Source organism: Tachysurus vachellii, chromosome 19, assembly GCF_030014155.1.
Source record: "Tachysurus vachellii isolate PV-2020 chromosome 19, HZAU_Pvac_v1, whole genome shotgun sequence".
Lineage (NCBI taxonomy): Eukaryota > Metazoa > Chordata > Actinopteri > Siluriformes > Bagridae > Tachysurus > Tachysurus vachellii.
The window spans coordinates 19813744-19835846 of record NC_083478.1 but is presented as its reverse complement, the minus strand read 5'-3'; the positions used below and the strand labels follow the sequence as shown (position 1 = coordinate 19835846).

The 22103-nt window shown below is 42.0% G+C and overlaps 1 protein-coding gene across 1 annotated transcript; it reads left to right on the top strand.

Moving 5' to 3' along the window:
- The first annotated feature begins 912 nt into the window (after positions 1 to 912).
- On the top strand, positions 913 to 16484 carry LOC132862617 (protein sel-1 homolog 3). Its single transcript, XM_060894722.1, has 23 exons — positions 913 to 1147; positions 2321 to 2873; positions 3374 to 3500; positions 3978 to 4099; positions 5112 to 5227; positions 5556 to 5614; positions 7074 to 7197; positions 7755 to 7887; positions 8033 to 8173; positions 8372 to 8580; positions 8768 to 8947; positions 9110 to 9232; positions 9326 to 9466; positions 9802 to 9861; positions 10482 to 10658; positions 10759 to 10886; positions 11269 to 11352; positions 12783 to 12864; positions 13243 to 13318; positions 13587 to 13681; positions 14295 to 14422; positions 14843 to 15015; positions 15117 to 16484. Exons 1-23 carry the CDS (start codon positions 1082 to 1084, stop codon positions 15356 to 15358), a joined length of 3339 nt encoding a protein of 1112 aa, XP_060750705.1. The 5' UTR covers positions 913 to 1081; the 3' UTR covers positions 15359 to 16484.
- The last annotated feature ends 5619 nt before the right edge of the window (positions 16485 to 22103 follow it).

Here is a 22103-nt window from a genome sequence, read left to right as displayed (position 1 = left end):
AAAATTCATGAAACCTCGAGAGGAAACAGACTCAGAAGTTTAGAGTTGTGCAACCGAGAGCTCCTGAGGAACTAATGGGTCAGCACAAACTCTGAGTTCACCATAGACCCAACACTATTTCCTGCCTGCCAAAAATCTTCAAAGGATTGCTGATAAAGACCAGACTATACATTTGACTGATGCAAAAATAGTTCAAATTAGTCACCCACTAGGAATCGGTTGGTTTACATGATTCCATACCGTTATGAGAGGAGATAAAATGTTGACCTGTCCATAAGTTTTGTTAGCAGTGAAGTAGCATTACAACCCGATTCTATCATAATCTGCCAATCTCAGTCGCATAAGTTTTGTTAGCAGTGAAGTAGCATTACAACACGATTCTATCATAATCTGCCAATCTCAGTCGCAATAGCACGTCGCTACACTGACGAAAACTTTTGCTAACTATACTAACTTCCATTATCTTTATTGTAGAACTACATTTCTTTTTCTGGGTCTACATCTATTGACACATGGGTTGAATACATTTTACATCCTGACAGATATTCACTTTATCTTAAGAATGAAAAGAAATCCACTGGTTTCTCACTAGTTTGTTTCGGCTACGTTGAATAACCACGATCACTAAAAGGATTAGCAGTGTTTTCACTATTCACTATGCTGACTATTTTAATTCATTTATATATAATAATAACTAGCCACACTGTCTCATAATCTACGAATTACATCTTTTTAGCTGCAGTGCAAAAAAAATTAATCAAATAAATAAATAAATAAATAACTACGGATTTTAATGTATAAAAGCACAGACTGAAAGTGTGGCATAGACGTTATTCAAACGTTTCGATTCACTTCAGTTTGAAAGAATCGAGTGAGTCGACACACCAAAAGCAGGTGCTGTCTGCCCCACCCGCGTGTCATACGGAAGAATGACAAGCCACAAGTAAGCAAATATCCTGAAGACGAGAATGAAGTTACGACGTTACTATAACTCCCGGTTTATTTCTTTCTATTCGATTTATTCACAGTTCTTCTGAGTCGCTTGAGCTGGATTCGAACCGATACTTTACAAGGTGACGAGATGAAGCTCACTACAAGCTCGCGCGTTTTCACCAGAGTCACATTTTGTGCTGCGGTGTTTTCACTGGTAAGAAAACACAAAACTAAACACTTTCGCTTGCATTAAACAGCCTGTATTATGTTTCACCTGCATGGACAAGTTATTCTTTCATTATGTGATGAGAATGGATTATGAAGCATTTCCTGGTGCACAGGACAAAAGTCTAAACTCACACAAGATCCTGTTTTTAACACAAACGTTTGAAATTCGCACTAAAACAACAAAACAAACCAGTTTCGATGTCATTATAGTTTTTAACATTGTTACTGAAAAACTCCTCCCTGAAACACAATAGCATACTGAATGTGTTGCATCTGAAATATTTCAGAAAGGGTTTGTGATTCTGGAGCTCATCTGTTGTTTGGTACAAAAACAGGAGAAAAACAGAATCATTTTTATAGTTTGATATTTGCTCAAAAGCTCACAACAAAACAAAACATGTTGTTTTCTCCTGCACCATAGTTATGTAAAGTTTAACATAAAAGTGAATCAAACCTTAAAGTGCTGCTGCGTTGGACAGGTTAGGTAGAGATAAAGCGTGGACATCCTTGTCATTTTGCATTCGATATGCGTTTTTGGGAACTGTTTAAAACTGTAGGTTTGAATATTATGTATTGATTATTGATATCGATAACGAAGTCTAAAGTAATGGCGTTCTGTGAAGACGTGAGAAAATTGTTCTTCTAAGCTTCTAAATTGCATCACATGAAGAGTCAAAGTGATTTATTATAGAATATTAAGTGCTTTGCATCTGAACAAGTATAAAACTGTATTGTCGGTTAGTTTACTGGCTACACTAGGAGCCATTTTTGTGCGTTGTGTCCGAACAAAACGCAACCCTGACACTCCTACGTGCCTCGTTAAAGGTGGGGTCTCCGTTGTTTGAAAGCCAATGTTGACATTTAAAATCACCAAAACAAACACGCCCCTAACCCAAATGGGTCCCACCACTGTATTGATAGCTCCGCCCACACATACATACGTAACCCAGGCAAATAATGGAAAGAAATGTGTCTTTATCATAGCTGAAGTGAAGAACAATACGATTGTAGATAAACAAACAAGCAAAAATGACACACAAGCATAATCATGCAAAGGACAAAGGCATATATTAGTTCTACTTGTGCATTTGTTTCTTTCCAGGTTTATTTCAGTTTAAATGCTCGCATTGTTAATTCTATTGTATGTGTTTCATTTAAGATTCAGTGCCTCTCCACCACACACACCACCATGTCACCTTTGCAGATGAGCTCTTACGGTGACTTTCTTCGCTTCGACTCGGCTCCTGACACCATCACAGATAACTCCATCGTGCAGATTTCATATATCTGCTCCATGGCCTGCAGAGTAGGGATCGAGGTTGTGCTTTCCACACCAAAAACCGTCGGACTTGTGACCTTTAGGAGATCATGGACTCATGTCCGACACCTAAAAACGACTATAACAAGGACGATTCAGCTCAAATTCCCATCTGCTGTGGTGTATAAGAGAGACTTTTTCATCAGGCAGACAGTAGAGGTGCATGATGGGATGCTGAGAGCCTGGCTGGTGTATCTGAATGGAGAAGAAATCAATAGCAGCCACACTGGTGTCAGTCAGTATGAGAGATCCACAGTGAGGGCGTTTAGATCTCTGAAGACGGTTCCGCTTTCGGAACGTCCTGCCAAATCACAGAACAGATGTCTTGCGTGGGGGGCGGAGCTTATGTGGAATCGGACAAAAGACAGAATAGGGAAGTGTATTTTTGAGTCAGGTGAGTTTCTTCATTGTTAATCAATCATATTTAATTGACGGATGTTAAATAGCAAGTTTGAATAATAATCAAAATTAATGATTACATTACATTACTGTCAGATTTATTATTTATTTATAATAAATTTATTATTTGTGGAAAAAAAATACAAGGAATACAAATTACAGACTGGGGGGTGTGTCTTAACACTAGACGTCCTTATTTGGACTGGGAGGGGTTTTTAGAAATTCCCACAGAGAGCTACTGTCATTTCAGTGCCACATTTTTATATATAACAAACCTTTTTGAAGAATTTTATATTAGATTCTATTGCATTTTTTGAACTGGAAACATTATGCAGTTAATGTTTTGGATCCATCTTCGGATGATTTGAACCTCGGATGATTTAAAACTCAGACTCGTACTCTATACCTTTTTCGAACTCACTATGTCTTTTTAGAATAAATACTGGTTTACAGCAATATTCTAACTAACTAACTAAAATGATGATGATGTTACAGATATAGTGAGACTCCTGACATTCCCTTTTGCAAGCACTGGAGAGAAATACGGCGTCATCCGGACGTTTCCAGCCTTCGCCAACAGAGAGCTGGAGACTGCAAGCATTCGTGCTCTAGAGAAACCCAGGCAAGTCTACCAAGTGCTCCTAGATCAAGTAAAGAGGCTTGGACTAAAGGGGTCTTGACTTGTTTTTAAATGATTTGGGGTGATAGAGATCAGGGTGATAGAGATTACATGACTAAATTACACACCCATGTTTCTTCACATTACTTACGTGCGTCATTGGTGTAGCAGAAAATGTAAAAATGTCGTACTGAAACCGGAGGGTCAATAAGGTGGAGCTCTCACTAGGGTAAGATTTCCCACAAACACTGGTGTTATGGAAGCATGCCATTAAAGGACAAAGAGATATTAATACTGAAGTCAGAGCCATGCTGAATGATGAAGTAACATATTCATCTGCTTCACTTTTAACAGCAGTCTGTCTGGTTAAATCCAGCATACTGTACAAACAAACCCCACTGGCTACATGAAAATGAAGTTTACCATGTTCAAATATGTAAAAAATGATTATTAAGGCTTTAATCTCTTGCTGTTTTGCAGACTGACCGTGTCGATATGGCTGTATTTGCTAAACTGGTGCACGGTAAAGTACTGTGGCATCATCAAGCACGTGTACGAGCACAGGAAATACGGATCTCCTCTCCTTTTGCTGACTGATACAGGTGACTTCTCTTCTCTGTTACGTCCCTGCTACAGCAGGTGACCTATCTGGACTGACCTGATGTGCTTCACTGAAGCCAATAGACAGAGGTGTTGTTATAGTCCTGCCTGTTCCCTAAACAACGCTGACCTGTTACATATGAACTCAGATGGTCCTATTTCTCAAAATCCGAACCGATCGTAATATAAACAAGCTTGATCCTGATAAAGCTGCACTAAAGAGTCTCACACCACATCCAGTATGCCCTCACACCTCCAGGGTCGGGGTTCGATTCCCGCCTCCACCTTGTGTGTGTGGAGTTTGCATGTTCTCCCCGTGCCTCGGGGGTTTCCTCCGGGTACTCCGGTTTCCTCCCCCGGTCCAAAGACATGCATGGTAGGTTGATTGACATCTCTGGAAAATTGTCTGTAGTGTGTGATTGTGTGAGTGAATGAGAGTGTGTGTGTGTGTGCCCTGTGATGGGTTGGCACTCCGTCCAGGGTGTATCCTGCATTGATGCCCAATGATGCCTGAGATAGGCACAGGCTCCCCGTGACCCGGGGTAGTTTCGTATAAGCGGTAGAAGATGAATGAATGAATGAATCTACTTTTTCTGAAATTTGTGTCACTACGAAACACACAACTTACTTTCAACAAAATTTTAAGCGTAAGGCTAAGCAGGATTTCCTGTTCAGACACTTCCAAAAATCATGAAAACGTAAAGGACTAATTAGCTATTACTGATATTCTAATTAGCTAATTTAGGTTACTGAGTGCTTTAAGTGTAATGTTGTTCACGTTTCTGGCCACATGCTTCAGAATCAGACTTCAGAAGTTTCAAAGGATTCAGAATTTTGGCGTTGCTGGTTTCCAGGCTGCAAAACAAATGTAAATGAATTTACCTTGATATACCTTTAGAGATTTGTCAGTCAAATGGACTTTTCCTTTGAAAACAGATTGTTGGCTTTCTCTTGAGAAATGTGTGCTGGATGTACTGAACCATGTCTGTGCATGCTTGTGTGTATCATATGAAGGTAACATCGTAGTGCAGGCGCGTTTGACCTCCGGTGTGGAAAAGGCGTTCACAGTCGACACCGACCTCCCTCTCCGGACCTGGATCCGGCTGGACCTCTTCATCCAGGCCTCAGAGGTGCGCAAACTTTTTCCACAGGGATCTACTCACTTTATGCGCTAAAGGGCTAAAATTTCTTCCCCATCCATCAAAACTTTTATTTTTTTTTACATTACCCAATGGGTTGATTATTTGCATATCATTTGCATATGCACCATGATTGGTTCATGGATTCTGTTTTTCAATATTTAATATGTTTTATCCTTATCTCAAGTGTTAGCAGTACAAAGAGTGATTACTGAAATATACTTCTTCCAAAAGTCCTAATCTCCCTCTCGTGTGTGCGAATCAGCGTAAATAAAAGATATGAAGAAATACAACACCTAAACTCAGGTTTTTTCTCCAGGTGAAGATAATAATCATGCAGGCCTCGTCTACAGATTACCCCCAGGAAGCCGTGTACAGGTACGAGCGTAAACGAAGACAATACATTACTCTATATTAGCAGTGTTAAGCCCTATTCGGACGGGATTAGTTTTACGTGGGGACGTGGAGTAATGCAATTTTACCTCAGGACGTCTGTAATATTAATTGGCCAATTCGCACGGGACAAGACATCTCAGTAAAACTAGCAGAAGTGGGAGGGGTAACTCGCTTTACGCACCTCAGTAACCTCCTTGTCGTCATGTGCGTACGACGTTGCTTCCTGTTATCACGTACGCAAACAGACAACATGGCACCTCCATGCTTGCAAAACGCCCCAAAAACTACTTTTAAACAGGAAATGACGGAATTTTACCGTACATATTTACAGCGGGTCTATTCGGACGGGATTAGTATTACCTGAGGTAATTTTTCCGGACCTTTTTACAGATGGTAAAAGTCGTCGTAATCTTTACTGACATTGTCCGTAATGATTACCGAGATGGCACATTCGGACGGCACTAAAATCACAAAGAAGCTCTGGTAATAATTACTTTACCCCCACATCCCCACGTAAAACTAATCCCGTCCGAATAGGGCTTTAGAGTGACTATAGAGTGTTACAGGCTTCAATTTGCACGTTTAGCCAATTAAAGTTAGGCCTTGGTGTTGTATAACATAATTAAAGGTGACACGCTCTGAATGTTTTGTAACATGAAGCCAAGTTGGCTGGTTTCCCATGAGGTTAACTGGCGAATGCGCTAGGCAACGTGATTTTCTTTTTTTTTTTTAATTTGTTGTGTGTTTTTGATTCTAAATCTACAGATATTGCTATTACTTGTGCTACGTGCTAATAATATTTGTTTGCCTTACCTGAAATGATTGACCAGCCAAGACATGCAGCCTTCAGCTTTCGGTGCATGATCGTGACAAGGAGGTGTGAACGATCGTTACTGTACGAACCAATGTGTAAAAAGACATTATGGAAGGAAGTAGCAAAGATCAGTGTTGCTTCTCATGTAGCGATTAAAAAGTTAGCTTGATTTGCTAAGCTTGGAAGATGCTAGTACAAATCAGAACTAAAATAATGGTAGAAATGGTGAACATAACAGGCTACAAGGAGACACTGAGTGACTTGTTGCTTGCTGGTGTGAATGTCGCTAGCTTTCTGCTGGAGCAACATGAACAAATCTGGAAGTGACGGAAATGCTAATTTATTTCTGTATTGTTGAAAATACAAACCGTTTCTGTTATTTTGCTATATCCCATAGACTATCAGTAAGGTTTAAAGCCCACATATAACAGATTTGAGCACACTTTTATGTAAATTATTTTGCCGAGATTAACTTCTTGTACTTACAGTATTAGCAATATTATCCTTGTTGTAGCTCTTGTCTGATTGACTGCATTGGAACAATGTGTTAAGTAATTTTTCACAGGAATGTTGTTTAAAGCCGTCGTAAAGTGACATCTTCACGACAGTCTGTGTATCGTGTTACAGTTTTCAGGACTCTGTACTATACAATGACACCTCAGGATACTTTGTGATCGGTGGCTGCATCTACATGCCAGGGTTTCACGGTTATGTCGGACCGGTTAAATATTACCGCTTAGGCTCGGAAACGGTGAGCATCGACCACTCTTTCAGCACTTACTTTTACTCTCTGTTAGCTTAAGTTTGCTAACCAAATCATTTGACCAAATGATTTCATTCACTTTAGTGACCTCAGCTCCTATTTGCAAATTGTAGTAGTTAGCCTAATAATATAACTTGGTAGGCTAGTTAGATTCATAAGAAAATGGTTAGCCTGGAGATAGCTTAGTTAACCAGATCTTAGCTAGCTTGCTATTAACCTATGATAACCTGCCAGCACTGACCTTTAAATTCTTAGCGATTGTCCCTGTTTTAGCTTTTTACAATGGCCTGATTTTAGCTAGCTGTAAGTTGTTTTTAATTGATGTTAGAAATCTTAAACTAAGCAGCTGCTGTTGGAGATAACGTTAACAGAAAAGCTAAAGCTAACAGCATTAGTTTATTGTAATGTTGACCAATCCCAGCTAGCTTAGCCACTGTTGGTTCAAGTTATCAGTTACGTTACACGTGTCCATGTCTGTTTTTTTTGGCTTCTTATGTTCCACTGTCTGATGTTCAGTAATTTTTCTTACTGTTTCTCTTGTGAAGGTGGTGAACCCTCTGACTCCAGAGAGAATGCTGACAGGACTGAGCGAAGCCCACAGATGGTGTGAGGACGTTAAACAGATCACCAAAGACTATGTAACAGCTCTACAAGACAACAGAGCCAGTCTCGTTGACGGTAAACGCTGCGTTTTTATAGACGTCCTCTTTATTAGGTACAACTTTATTAGGCTTCCTAACAAATCGAGAGCTTCAGTTTAAGTTCAAGATGTTGGTCATAGTCGGTCACCGGGTGGATATTGATGACGTCTGTGCTCTTTCAGACGTGTGCGTGTCACATTACGAGCAGTTAAGGAGGACGTTTGTCCAGACGAGGTGCATTCAGACGTGGTCCTGGGAGCATCAGCTGAAATACAGTTTTGTTTTCAAGATACTGAGAAGGCATCAAGAAGAACTGATATTAGGTACCTGTTCCATCTGTAATCATTTAATAAGTGTCGTTATTGTTTTTAATTTCCTGTTGAACCATAAACACTTGTTCCATGATGTTATACATGTCCATAATTTTCTTGTCAAAAAAATCCTGATGGACGGTTTATATTACTGTAAAGTGTAATGGCTACTGCAGGATGCTCCACATTGATGCTTTGTCCCTCCTCCAGGCTCTTGGAGCAGCAAGAAAGCGTCACTCTTAGGTCAGCGCCTCTACCAAGACACGGTCAAGAGTTTAGCCGATGCCAGTTCTGGAGACATCGATATGTCGCTAATTGAGCTGCTTCAGCTGTGCTCGTGTTGGGGTCATCACCAGGCCAATCTCATGCTCGCCACTTTACACCTCTCGGGCCTCGGCGTGCCAGCAGACCAGGAGAAGGTTAGCAGAATAGGATAGGATGTCGTGTGTGTTTAGTTGCTAACACATTAGAATAATCTGAGATGGGGATAGATTATTATAATTAATATTTACGCATCTGTTATCTCCTTGTATGACTGGTATAAAATGTCTCTTTTGGTATGTCGCGATGACACTATTGGGAATCAAATGGGCTCCTTGACTGCAGGGCCACGTGTACAGCCTGATGGGTGGAGTCGTAGATGAGCGTCTGGCTCTGCTCCACTTGGGCTATAAGCACATGCAGGGTCTTGACGGCTTCCCTAAGGACCAGGACATGGCTTACGGCTACTACGCCAACGTGGCAAAGCAGACCAGCATCGACCTCGATAACGTCCAGGACATGGAGGTAAGAGCTCCATCGCTGTCATCACTATACACTTCTGAGCCCTAAAACTAGAATCATTCCTATATCTATTTCATATAGAATAATAATAAACCTTTACTTAGCTCTTCAGTCCAATGAGTCCAATCACAAGCAAAGTTAATCGAGAGACCTGTTCGTACACAGCAATTCCTCCCTGAGCACGTACACTTAGACAAGCCAGAGGACGTTCAGATGCAAGTAGGCGAGTCCAACGACATCATACAGTTCCTCAAACACCAGGCTGAGAGAGGAGACATCGAGTCTCAGGTACGTGGTGCATTGAAAAATTCGATCCACAACCTGTATGGTTCAAGTTGCTGAGTTGCTGCCTGTGTGTGTGTGTGTGTGTGTGTGTTATAGAAGACAATGGCGCGGATTCTATTCTTTGGCAGTAATGGCATGACGAAGGACATTCACGCAGCTCTGAAATGGTACGCCAGGAGCGCCATGCAGATGACAGACGCCTCAGCCATGTACGAATACGGCATCCTGCTGCTGAAGGTCAGCGTGCTGTTTACACACTCAGCGCAGACAGAGAGCTTTACCTGTAGCATGTGTTCTGGATTCTTTTTATTTATAGACAACTACGGTACACAACCATGTAAAGCAAAGCAAAGTTAGCACAATATGCCTGAAAGATGAAGGTTAACACTGGAATATTAGACTAGACAAATCATTAAACATCACTAGGTGGCTTAAGCATGTCCGATTGCTAGAAATCTCTCCGTTAACTCGGCACACGGCACTGTTTTGTTAACGTGTGTGTGCTCACTGCATTCAGATGTAGGCAGGATGTGATGTGATTTGATGACCGTGTCCCGGTTTCTGTTTATCAGGGAATCGGAGGGAAGAACAAGACCCTGGCTTTAAAACTTCTGGGGAAGGCAGCTGACATGGTACGAAAATGACAATGTGGAATCAAACTCAGGGCTTTTTGAATCTTTTCTGCAAGACGTGTTGATTCGTTTGTTGCGTTGAAACGTCCAGATTTACATTCCTCACACTTTTAATAGCTTATTTAATGTTAATTTCCATATAAAGAATGAATTACTGAGTTACTCAGTAATATAAGATGATACATGATTTATGTTTGAATGTTATACTCTGGGGGGGGCACGGCGGCTTAGTGGTTAGCACGTTCGCCTCACACCTCCAGGGTTGGGGTTCGATTCCCGCCTCCACCTTGTGTGTGTGGAGTTTGCATGTTCTCTCCCCGTGCCTCGGGGGTTTCCTCCAGGTAATCCGGTTTCCTCCCCCGGTCCAAAGACATGCATGGTAGGTTGATTGGCATCTCTGGAAAAATTGTCCGTAGGGTGTGATTGCGTGAGTGAATGAGAGTGTGTGTGTGTGCCCTGCGATGGGTTGGCACTCCGTCCAGGGTGTATCCTGCTCTGATGCCCAATGATGCCTGAGATAGGCACAGGCTCCCCGTGACCAGAGGTAGTTCAGATAAGCGGAAGAAAATGAATGAATGAACGAGTGAGTGTTATACTCTAGGTGTGTGTGTGTTTCTCAGGGCAATGTGGATGCTCTGAACTCCCTTGGTTGGTACTACAGCACTATGGAATATAACAGCAGAAAGGCTGCGTATTACTTTGACCTGGCGGCTCGTAACGGCAGTCGAGACGGTCTCTTTAACCTGGGGGTGTATCACCTGAACGGCACTGTACTGGACTCGCTGGGCAGGAACGAGGTAGGCGGCGGCACAAACAGATAACTTTATCAGATAAACTGTGTCAGTCTTTGACGACATGTGTGTATTGTGTGTGTGTGTTTGTGTGTGTGTGTTCCAGACAGCTGCGTTTCAGTGTTTCCTGAAGGCAGGTGAGCAAGGTCATGTGGAAGGTGCAGTGGAGGCTGCATCGTCTCTCTCTCACGGACAATTACCAGGCGTACGCAGAGATCCCGAGAAAGCCGTGAAGTACGTTTACAGACTCGTTGCAGCTTCTCTGAAAACGTGAAACGTGCAGGAATCGGAAAGTGTTTTATGGAACACGGTGGAATGTCTATAAAAGAACCGTTAACGTTCCAGTCTTTCTGTCAGGAGAAGTGAAAGTCTGGAAGTGTTAAAAAAATAAAAAAAAAATGTTATGTTATCGAGAAACACCGTAGATAATCTGTTACTATGGAAACGATTAGACCAAAATTCAATGTGAAAGTTGAATATCCTCTGACCAATCAGATTCAAGAAGCCAAGAGCGGAACAAATCCAATGCACCAATGACAAAGTACAAAACGTTTTGCTCTTATTTGAGTTCTCCAGCAGGTCTGATTTTTACCCCGTTACTTGTTTTACCCCACAGTCTACTGAAGCCGATCAGCGAGAAGAACGGTCACCTGGGCTTCACAATACGAGACGCTCTGAAAGCATTTCAGCACGGATCATGGTAACACCCACAGTTCTTTATCCCTTTATCTGTCCCTTCTTTCTTTCTTTCTTTCTTTCTTTCTTTCTTTCTTTCTTTCTTTCTTTCTTTCTTTCTTTCTGCTCTTCATCACTGCTGCTTTTAGTCATAATTCTTATAATTATATCAGTCCCTGTGTGTGTGTGTGTGTGTGTGTGTGTGTGTGTGTTAGTATCTGTGTGCGTCTCTATGTGTGTGTCTTTGTGTGTATGTGTGTTTGTGTATATGTGTTTGTGTGTTTGCGTGTGTTTGCGTGTGTTTGTGTGTGTGTTTGTGTGTGTGTTTGTGTGTGTGTCTGTGTGTTTGTGTGTCTGTGTGTGTGTTTGTGTGTGTGTTTGTGTGTGTCTGTGTGTTTGTGTGTCTGTGTTTGTGTGTGTTTGTGTGTGTGTTTGTGTGTGTGTGTGTCTGTGTGTTTGTGTGTCTGTGTTTGCGTGTTTGTGTGTGTGTTCATGTGTGTGTTTGTGTGTGTGTCTGTGTGTCTCTGTGTTTGTGTGTGCGTTTGTGTGTGTTCGTGTTTGTGTGTGTGTTTGTGTTTGTGTCTCTGTGTGTTTGTGTGTGTGACTGTGTTTGTGTGTCTGTGTTTGCGTGTGTGTCTGTGTGTTTGTGTGTCTGTGTTTGCGTGTTTGTGCGTGGGTGTATGTGTGTGTATGTGTGTTTGTGTTTGCGTGTGTGTCTGTGTGTTTGTGTGTTTGTGTTTGCGTGTTTGTGTGTGTGTGTCTTTGTGTGTGTGTTCGTGTGTGTATGTGTGTTTGTGTGTCTGTGTTTGTGTGTGTGTGAGACTGTGTGTGTGTGTGTCTCTGTGTGTGTGTCTCTTTGTGTTTGTGTGTGAGGAGACGAAGCCGTGTTGAAATACCCTTTGCTTTTTTCAGTGTTTTTTTTTATTGTGTTGTATTTTATTGCCTTTTTCCTATTTTTTCCCTTTTCTTTACAGTATACATAATGTATTCATACTGTATACATAATGCATTCATAATGTATACATAATGTGTTCATACTGTATACATAATGTGTTCATACAGTATACATAATGTATTCATACTGTATACATAATGTGTTCATACAGTATACATAATGTGTTCATACTGTATACATAATGTATTCATACTGTATACATAATGTATTCATACTGTATACATAATGTGTTCATACAGTATACATAATGTGTTCATACTGTATACATAATGTATTCATACTGTATACATAATGTATTCATAATGTATACATAATGTGTTCATACTGTATACATAATGTATTCATACTGTATACATAATGTGTTCATACAGTATACATAATGTATTCATACTGTATACATAATGTATTCATACTGTATACATAATGTGTTCATACAGTATACATAATGTGTTCATACTGTATACATAATGATCTACATAATAACACTGTTTTGTGTAAAGGGACGAGGCCCTGCTGAAATACGCCATGCTCGCCGAAACTGGCTTTATTGTGGCTCAGCTGAACGCCGCACACCTCTGTGAGGTAACTCTGCCGTCCACTACAGTACATTTGATAAGCGGTGTGTCCTGAAGGGACGATCGTATTTCCAGACTGTGTGTGTTCACTGATCGCTCCAGCAGCAGCGGATTAAACTGACCTGGCTTTGAGAGCATTAACTGTTGCTCATCTTGGGGGTAAAAAATAAAAAATCTCAGTAACACTGTGATGTCTTGGGAGCTGGAGAAACTCCTGGATCAAATAACTTACTGTTTCAACATTTCAGTAATCCTAAAGAAAAAAACTGTGCAGCTGTACAAAGCTTAGTGCTTTCTCACAGCAGCTTTAATGAACAGCGTTGCATTTTGTTTTGTAATCTCTGTAATTAAGTTTATTAATGAACTTTATTCTTGTCTATTACAGGTGTTGAAGCACGGCTCCGCCTGCCAGTGGAGGTATCATAACTACTCCACCCATAACCACGGCCCGCACGAATCAGGTGGGCGTGTCTACTTATTACTGAAGTCTTTGGCTGTTCAGGATGTAATTGAATCTGATTGGTCAGGAGATTTCTTGATCAGCAGCACATTTATCATTTACTTATTGTTTAGAACTTACGCTTCTCTCTCTCTCTCTCTCTCTCTCTCTCTCTCTCTGTCTCTGTCTCTCTCTCTCTCTCTCTCTTTCTCTCTCTCTCTCTCTCTCTGTCTCTGTCTCTGTCTCTCTCTTTCTCTGTCTCTCTCTCTCTCTCTCTCTCTCTCTCTCAGGGCTGTTGAAGATGGGCGACCATTACAGTGCCTCAGGTGACATAACAAAGGCTGTAATACTGTACAGCAGAGCAGCACTGAGAGGCAGTGCACAGGTAACACACACACACACACACACACACACACACACACACACACACACACACACACACACAGGTAACACACACACAGGTAACAGACACATATACACACACACACAGGTAACACACACACAGGTAACACACACCCACACACACACACAGGTAACACACACTCACACACACACACACACACACAGGTAACACACACAGGTAACACACACTCACACACACACAGGTAACACACACACAGGTAACACACATCCACACACACGCACACACACACAGGTAACACACATCCACACACACGCACACACACAGGTAACACACACACAATCACACTCTCTATCTCTCTTTCTCACACACACACACACTCCCTCTCTCTCTCTCTCTCTCTCTCTGAAATTTATTTAATTCAGAGGAAATTTAAAAAAAAAATGTTTTTGTCCACATGGGTTTTGTCCACATGGGTTTTGTCCACATGTCCCAGTTTTCTCCCACCTCCTAAAAACATGGCTATGGTCACTCACTTTATTCTCCACATTTTTGAAGCAGAATGAAGACATTGTCAAATCACAAATCTTCTGAATATGGATCTTCTAGTCTGATGATGTCGTCTTTAAACTTGTAGGGCATGTACAATCTGGCGGTCTTGACCGAGGAAGGACTCGACATCCCCGCAAATATCCTGGAGCAAATGAAGATCTCGACTGAGCCTCAGCTGAACAAGCACGATGTCATGGAGAAACTGTTGATCAGGTGCTGAGTTTATATCCCATTATCTCTGCATATCAACATGGATTTCTCTGTTTTCTGCTGGACCTGGGACACTATAATCTCTCAGTAGCTTGACCGTGAAACTATTAACTGTGAGCGTTATATCACAAGGTCTCAGTGAGAATGACGTGACGAGTCACCTGTGAGCTCGACATTGTTATACTTACAGTAGACTCAGAGAAAGCTACTTTTCAGTCAGTTGTGATTTAAGAACTACAGCAGCAGCTCATAACATCTTGTTATTACCAAAGAGAGAACAGGAACTGGCTGTTTCAGAAATGTTCTATATGTAACTGTAAAAGGATAAAAAGCATTGAGCCACCTGAGATCTCAGTTCATCTAATCTATCTATGCGGATGTCTAAGCGTGAGTGTCTTTGTGCTGTTTTGCGTCTCTGTTCAGATGCAGAGAGCTGGAGGGGAACGATGAGGAAATGAGCCCGTGCTCACTGGCTCTGATTGGGCTGCGTGTGTCCAGAGCATGGAGCAGCTTCTCCGACAGCAAAGTCCACCTCACGCTGACCGTCGCCACTGTCGTCATGTTAGCGCTCGCAATCGCGGCACAAAGTGCGCTCGGTATGATCTTCATCTCCTAGCTTACATTTCCTACATATAGATGGCTTTTCCTTTTATTTTGATTTGTACGTATTTATTTATTTATTTATTTATTTCCTCAGCCCACTACTCTGCAGCTCTTCCACGCAGTATTCCTGACCATTTATCACCTCGCCTCGGTGAGTCAGACTCTCACATGGAGGCTCAGGAAGGACCCTCAGGAGTCACTCGAGCTGCGCGGATCAGTCAAGCCTCCGTGACCCGACACGTCCGATCCCTGCAGGAAACAGCCGATTTGGTCTTCACGGCGAGCGGCGTGTGCATGTGTGCCTTGTGCACCGTGTTTGTGTCTCATGTGCTTTAACTGTACATTAAAACAACGCTGATATGAAGGAGGACGTTTTTAAACAGACTGAAATTTGTGCGCCCAAAGCTGCAAAACAACGCCATCTTCTGACTGAAACACAGAGGAAGTCGATGACATTTAACCTGTTTTTCAGTTCATCCGAAATAGAATTTTAATTAGAAAGAGCAAAAACGTTATTATCAGCAATAAGGAGTTTTTTTTCCTTCTTCAAGCTAACCTACCAGACAACTGATCGCTATAGTGTGCTTGAATTTCATTAGTAATTTTTGTCCCAGATTTGCAAATGCCATTGAAAACTTTAGATATAGCTTCTAACCTTTGGATCACTGTTACTATAACGTGCTTGGAGAAGAGATCTCATAAAAAGGAGTTGAAAGGAAACTTATAGAGGGTAAATTTCTAGGAGCAGAGATGATCAGATCCAGAAAAGATCCAGAAAAGCAAAATAATGCAAATCTGGTAGAGATGACATAGATCCGGCACTTCAAGATGACACAGATCAGGCACGGCGAAATGACACAGATCAGGCAAGGCGAGATGACACAGATCAGGCAAGGCAAAATGACACAGATCCGGCAAGGCAAAATGACACAGGCAAGGTGATATGACACAGATCAGGCAAGGCGAAATGACACAGATCAGGCAAGGCAAAATGACACAGATCAGGCAAGGCGAGATGACACAGATCTGGCAAGGCGAAATGACACAGATCAGGCAAGGCAAAATGACACAGATCAGGCAAGGCGAGATGACACAGATCTGGCAAGGCGAGATGACACAGTTCAGGCAAGGCGAAATGACACAGATCAGGCAAGGCAAAATGACACAGATCAGGCTCTAAGTCCATTCTGGAATTCAAATGATCCCAGTGCTTTTGATTGATTAACACAAAACAGAAACCTTATTATCAGCAGTGAAGAGTCTTTTGTTTTGATTTTAAAGAGAACCTTCCTGACAACTCAGTGTGCTTGTATTTTGCTTGGTGTGGTTTTGAAACTGCGGTACAGCTGTTTTAAGCTCCACAGACAACAAAACTAGGCACTTGGGCTCAAACCCACCGAAAGCTCTTCATTCATTCATTCATTCATCTTCTACCGCTTATCCGAACTACCTCGGGTCACGGGGAGCCTGTGCCTATCTCAGGCGTCATCGGGCATCAAGGCAGGATACACCCTGGACGGAGTGCCAACCAATCACAGGGCACCGAAAGCTCTTTTTACTTAAAAAAAATAAATAAGTTTTAGACATTATATTCAAAAATTGGGGGTCACGGTGGCTTAGTGGTTAGCACGTTCGCCTCACACCTCCAGGGTTGGGGGTTCGATTCCCACCTCCGCCTTGTGTGTGTGGAGTTTGCATGTTCTCCCCGTGCCTCGGGGGTTTCCTCCGGGTACTCCGGTTTCCTCCCCCGGTCCAAAGACATGCATGGTAGGTTGATTGGCATCTCTGGAAAATTGTCCCTAGTGTGTGAGTGAATGAGAGTGTGTGTGTGTGCCCTGTGATGGGTTGGCACTCCGTCCAGGGTGTATCCTGCCTTGATGCCCGATGACGCCTGAGATAGGCACAGGCTCCCCGTGACCCGAGGTAGTTCGGATAAGCGGTAGAAGATGAATGAATGAATATTCAAAAATTTTATTCCAGATTCATAAATCATGGTTTTAGACCCAAGATGTGTCTACAGACTAAAATAATGTCACAGAAGGGAAAGGACGTGGGACGTGAAAGGTCTAAATGCGTTTTGTAGGGCTTACTTTCACTTAAAAAACTTATATTTAAAGTGGATTCCAAAAACTCAAGTAAAACTTGTCAGTTTTCTTCTTTACAATTTTTTTTTCCTGTTTTTTTTTATTACTTCAGTTCTGAACTCAGTGAAGGCAGGAAAAAGAAACCTGACATGCTTTATCTTGGTTTTTCAGGTTGTGCCCATGAAATCATTGAAAGAAAACAATACAAGAAGGACTGTGAGTGCGTTGAGGATGAAAACGTTTTTGTGGTAAAATTCTGTGATTTTTTTTTTGCTAAAGTAAACAAAAAAAAACACCAAGAAGAGATTTGAAACTTCTCTTTCTAAGCTAGAGGTCCTTATTTAAACCTTTTCAACCTCTACAGAGCCAAATACTGTACAACAGCCTAACAATTTGTTTGGAGCCAAAGCAAAGTTTACATTAAAATGTGTTACAGAAACATGAATCCAGTGGAAATACTGTTTTCTAAGTGGTATTTTGTGCATTCTGTCATCGCTTGATGTTTTATTCTGGTTTAAGGTGGTTTCTGATGTTTGAGGTCTAGTGCATGAGATAATAAGTGTGCTCAAGCCCCAAAGGTCTTATTATTATCTCAAGAGATTACTAAGCACACGGCACAGGAAGTAAGCAGTTTTAAAGGTTAAAGAAACCCTTAGATGGGCAAGGAAGCTTTTTTTCTCCTCAATGGAGCCATCCAAAAGCAAAAAAAAACAAACAAAACAAAAAAAAAAGTGTAATTTCTATCAAAACCGCTAGAGGGAGACAAAATAATTCCAATTTAAGAGTCATTCTTCTGTTTTGATGGTTTACAACATTCTGCAAATAATTAGACATCTGTGAAGATACAGAGGGACAGATTTGCATTCTACTGCAAAATATTTTGTACACCATCTACAATTAAACATTTTGTGTAACTACTGTAAGGATGAAGATTCCAAGAAGAAGCAGAAATAAATGTAGAGTGTAGAATAAGAATAAAGTAAGAATACGATGTGCTGCAAATCGAGTGCTTCTGATACTGTAAATAAAATCCCATTAGGTGCTAAAGTCCAGAGAGCAGACATTGTTAGTTTTTCTTAAGCCTCCTTGCTTCACCACTGCCATAGAAACAACTTGGTTGTTGCGAATGATATCAGAGATGTAATAAGCCATGGGTTCCCTGATCGCATCTTGAATAATAAAAGCAATAAACAGCAGCGATTCTGTAGGGCCTGAGATTTGAAAGGCTTGTTACAGCCTTTACCTCTATTCCAGGGTTAGGCTGAATATGATATTATAATAAGTATGGAGAGTTCGTTCATTCATTCATTCATTCATTCATTCATTCATTCATCTTCTACCGCTTATCCGAACTACCTCGGGTCACGGGGAGCCTGTGCCTATCTCAGGCGTCATCGGGCATCAAGGCAGGATACACCCTGGACGGAGTGCCAACCAATCACAGGGCACACACTCATTCACTCACGCAATCACACACTAGGGACAATTTTCCAGAGATGCCAATCAACCTACCATGCATGTCTTTGGACCGGGGGAGGAAACCGGAGTACCCGGAGGTATGGAGAGTTTGAAAAACAAAAAACAATTTCAACAATGTTTGCATGAGTTGGTGTCATTTTAGTGCTTGCTGATGACGCTGATGTTTGGGCAACTAGACCAGATTTGAACATTGATATATCTCTATCTCTAAGGTTTACAAGAATACCGTTAGTCAGTTATGTTAGTTATTATTCTCACTCTGAAGCTGAACCTCTGTTAGAGCTGCCCATACACAAAGTAGTCAACACTTTCTGACCAATGAGAATAGAAGAGTTGAGCTGTATGAGCAGGTGAAGTGTATTGATATGTTAATGGACGCATCTGTAATCCACATGGTCCTTGTGTACATTGTGCTGTTAAATGAGGTGGAACGTTCAGACGTATGTCAGTGTTTTCCTCAGATTTGTCTGCTAAACACCAGCCTGGGTTGCTCTGACCTTGCATTTTCTGTAATAAATTTCAGTCTTTATGTTTGTTTCAGTTGCTCTGCTGTGGCTTTGCCCTAATAAGCCATTGTGTTTTTGTTGTTGTTTTGGTTGCATACAGACGCTATTGTGCTCAATCTGTGTTGTGGGAAGTCACAGGAGCGAGAACCTAGGCGCTCGTGGCAGGACTCTGACATCACCGGCAGTCTGGCAGTTCGCTGCCGTGGTTTGTTGGGTTTCTGACAGAAAGAATGAACATCCAGTCTTCCTTCCCTCGAGTCGCGACTGTAACCAGAGTGTTTGTGAATGTCTGTAATTTACTTTTGAGGTGACAAAGAAAAACATGTAGTAAGTACTATTTTTGTCCGTAAGGTGTTCGTTCAAGGACAATAACAGTCATTTAAGTCTTAGGTCTACACAACAATAAAAACTTTTCCTTCATGCTTTTGGTCTGAATGAGAACTTTTGCTGGACGATGTGCCGCTGGTGTTTAACTGCTTCGAATGTCTTGATGTTCATGCTGATATTGCAGAATTTGCACTTGTTCCACTCACACAAGACCGCATTGCTATTGAAGGCCATGTTTTTCTCAGATGACACAGATCCGGCAAGGAAACATGACGCGGATCTGGCAGGGCGAGTTGACAAACCCGGCTAGGTGAAATGACACAGATCTTTGATTGATTAACACAAGACTGGATGAGTTATGAGTAATGTTTTTGGGGAATGGTGTCTGAAGTAACCTTAAAGGTTTAACTTCTTGGTACTGGCCCCAATGATGTTCCCTAAACCTTAAGGTCATTAAAAAATATGAGCTTAATTTATAGATTTTAGTCTAAAATATGCACCTTGGCATTAATCAGCATACAAGTGGTTTGTAAATACGTGGTTAGATTAGCTTTACATATCTCACTCACTCACTCATTCATTTTCTACCGCTTATCCGAACTACCTTGGGTCACGGGGAGCCTCAGGCGTCATCGGGCATCAAGGCAGGATACACCCTGGATGGAGTGCCAACCCATCGCAGGGCACACACACACACACACTCTCATTCTCTCACACAATCACACACTATGGACAATTTTCCAGAGATGCCAATCAACCTACCATGCATGTCTTTGGACCGGGGGAGGAAACCGGAGTACCCGGAGGAAACCCCCGAGGCACGGGGAGAACATGCAAACTCCACACACACAAGGAGGAGACGGGAATCGAACCCCCAACCCTGGAGGTGTGAGGCGAACGTGCTAACCACTAAGCCACCGTGCCCCCAGCTTTACATATCTTTCTGCTAAAATACATTGGTCCCAAGCCTCTACGGTTCAGGACAGTACCTTCCCTGATAGGATAGCTTGTCCGCTAACTCGTTACTACTAAGCTCATGATTTCATGAGATGTTAAACGGTAACAAAAACTAATGGTCGCTTTTAGCCGGATCACCAACATAACACACCAGAATTAGCCAGCCATCTTTGGAGAAATCCATCTGCCAGGGGACGACACCAGAAGGTCGTTCTTGGTCAGTAGCTGATGGATTGCTGTGGTGCAGATTTACAAATTGTCCTCCGTGCCCATGTGACGTCTCGTGAAAGCTTTTTCAGATTCCGACAGTATGAGCCGGTCTGTGGGTGACGTCAAGCTGTAGCGTGCAGTGTGGCAATTAAGTTGTAAATAATCAACATGCTGGAGTTTCAAGCAGGAAGACAGATATTATAAAAATCTTCTTCAATGTATTTAAGTAGATGCGTGTGCGTATTAATGTTTTTTTAATTTTAGAAATATTCAATCAATCTCTTCGTCATGTTGCAGAGAAATAATGTTAATGATGTTAAGAGCGTAAGTAATGCTATGACACAAGCACAGGTCAGTCTGACCAGCAGCCAACAGGTTTGTAATAAACAAGACATAACTGTGATACGACCAAACAGAGGATAATCGTAAACTTGGCTTAAGGTCTGGAAAATGGTATCTATGGTGTGTCCCAATGTTCCAACTATATTTGTCACTGAGGTTGTCATCCCCCCCCCCCCTTCCCTCTCTCTCTCTCTCTGTCTCTCTCTTTCTCTCTCTCTCTCTCTCTCTCTCACTCTGCCTCTCTCTCCCTCTCACTCTCTCTCTCCTTTCTCTCGCTCTGTCTCTCTCTCTCTCACTCTCTCTCTCACTCTCTCTCTCTCGCTCTCTCTTTCCCTCCCTCTCTCTCTCTCTCTCTCTCTTGCTCTCTCTCTTTCCCTCCCCCTCTCTCTCGCTCTCTCTTTCCCTCTCTCTCTCTCTCTCTCTCTCTCTCTCTCTCTCTCACTCTCTCTCTCTGTCTCTCTCTCTGTTGCTCTCTCTTTCCCTCTCTCTCTCTCTTACTCTCTCTCTCTCTCTCTCTCTTTCCCTCCCTCCCTCTCTCTCTCTCTCTCTCTCTCTCTCTCTCTCTCTCTCACTCTCTCTCTCTCTCTGTCTCTCTCTCTCTCTCTCTCTCTCTCTCTCTCTCTCTCCCTCTCTCTCTCTCTCTCTCTCTCTGTTGCTCTCTCTTTCCCTCTCTCTCCCTTGCTCTCTCTCTTTCCCTCCCCCTCTCTCTCTTGCTCTCTCTCTCTCTTTCTCTCTCTCTCTTGTTCTCTCTCTCTTTCCCTCCCTCTCTCCCTGTCTCTCTCTCTCTCGCTCTCTCTTTCCCTCTCTGTCTCTCTCTCTCTCTCTCTCTCTCTCTCTCTCTCTCTCTCTCTCTCTCTCTCTCTCTCTCTCTCTGATGTAACAGAAGCTAACGATTTATGACAGTTAATTAAATCATAGATAAAAAACGGACTCTGACCTGCGATATTGCTTTGAAGTTTATTCTAGTAGTCACTATCATAAACTACATCCAAACAATTGTTTAACTCGTTGTCTCGTCTTTTCCTAGCATTTAGCCCAAAGTTAAAACAAATAAACACATCTGATTTAGTTTAAGGAGTACTTACTGTATAAACCTATTGTGGCTCTTGTAGACTAAATCTACGAATCTATTTAAAAATGAATTAATTCCCAGCAACAAATCTCTGTCTGATATAT

What these genes read in the sequence shown, in the direction of transcription:
- LOC132862617 (XM_060894722.1), top strand. Translation starts at nt 1,082, where the DNA reads ATGAAGCTCACTACAAGCTCGCGCGTTTTCACCAGAGTCACATTTTGT. An exon ending in TCTTCATCCAGGCCTCAGAG is followed by an intron (nt 5,228 to 5,555) that starts GTGCGCAAACTT and finishes TTTTTTCTCCAG; the next exon opens with GTGAAGATAATAATCATGCA. An exon ending in TCAAGAAGAACTGATATTAG is followed by an intron (nt 8,174 to 8,371) that starts GTACCTGTTCCA and finishes TCCCTCCTCCAG; the next exon opens with GCTCTTGGAGCAGCAAGAAA.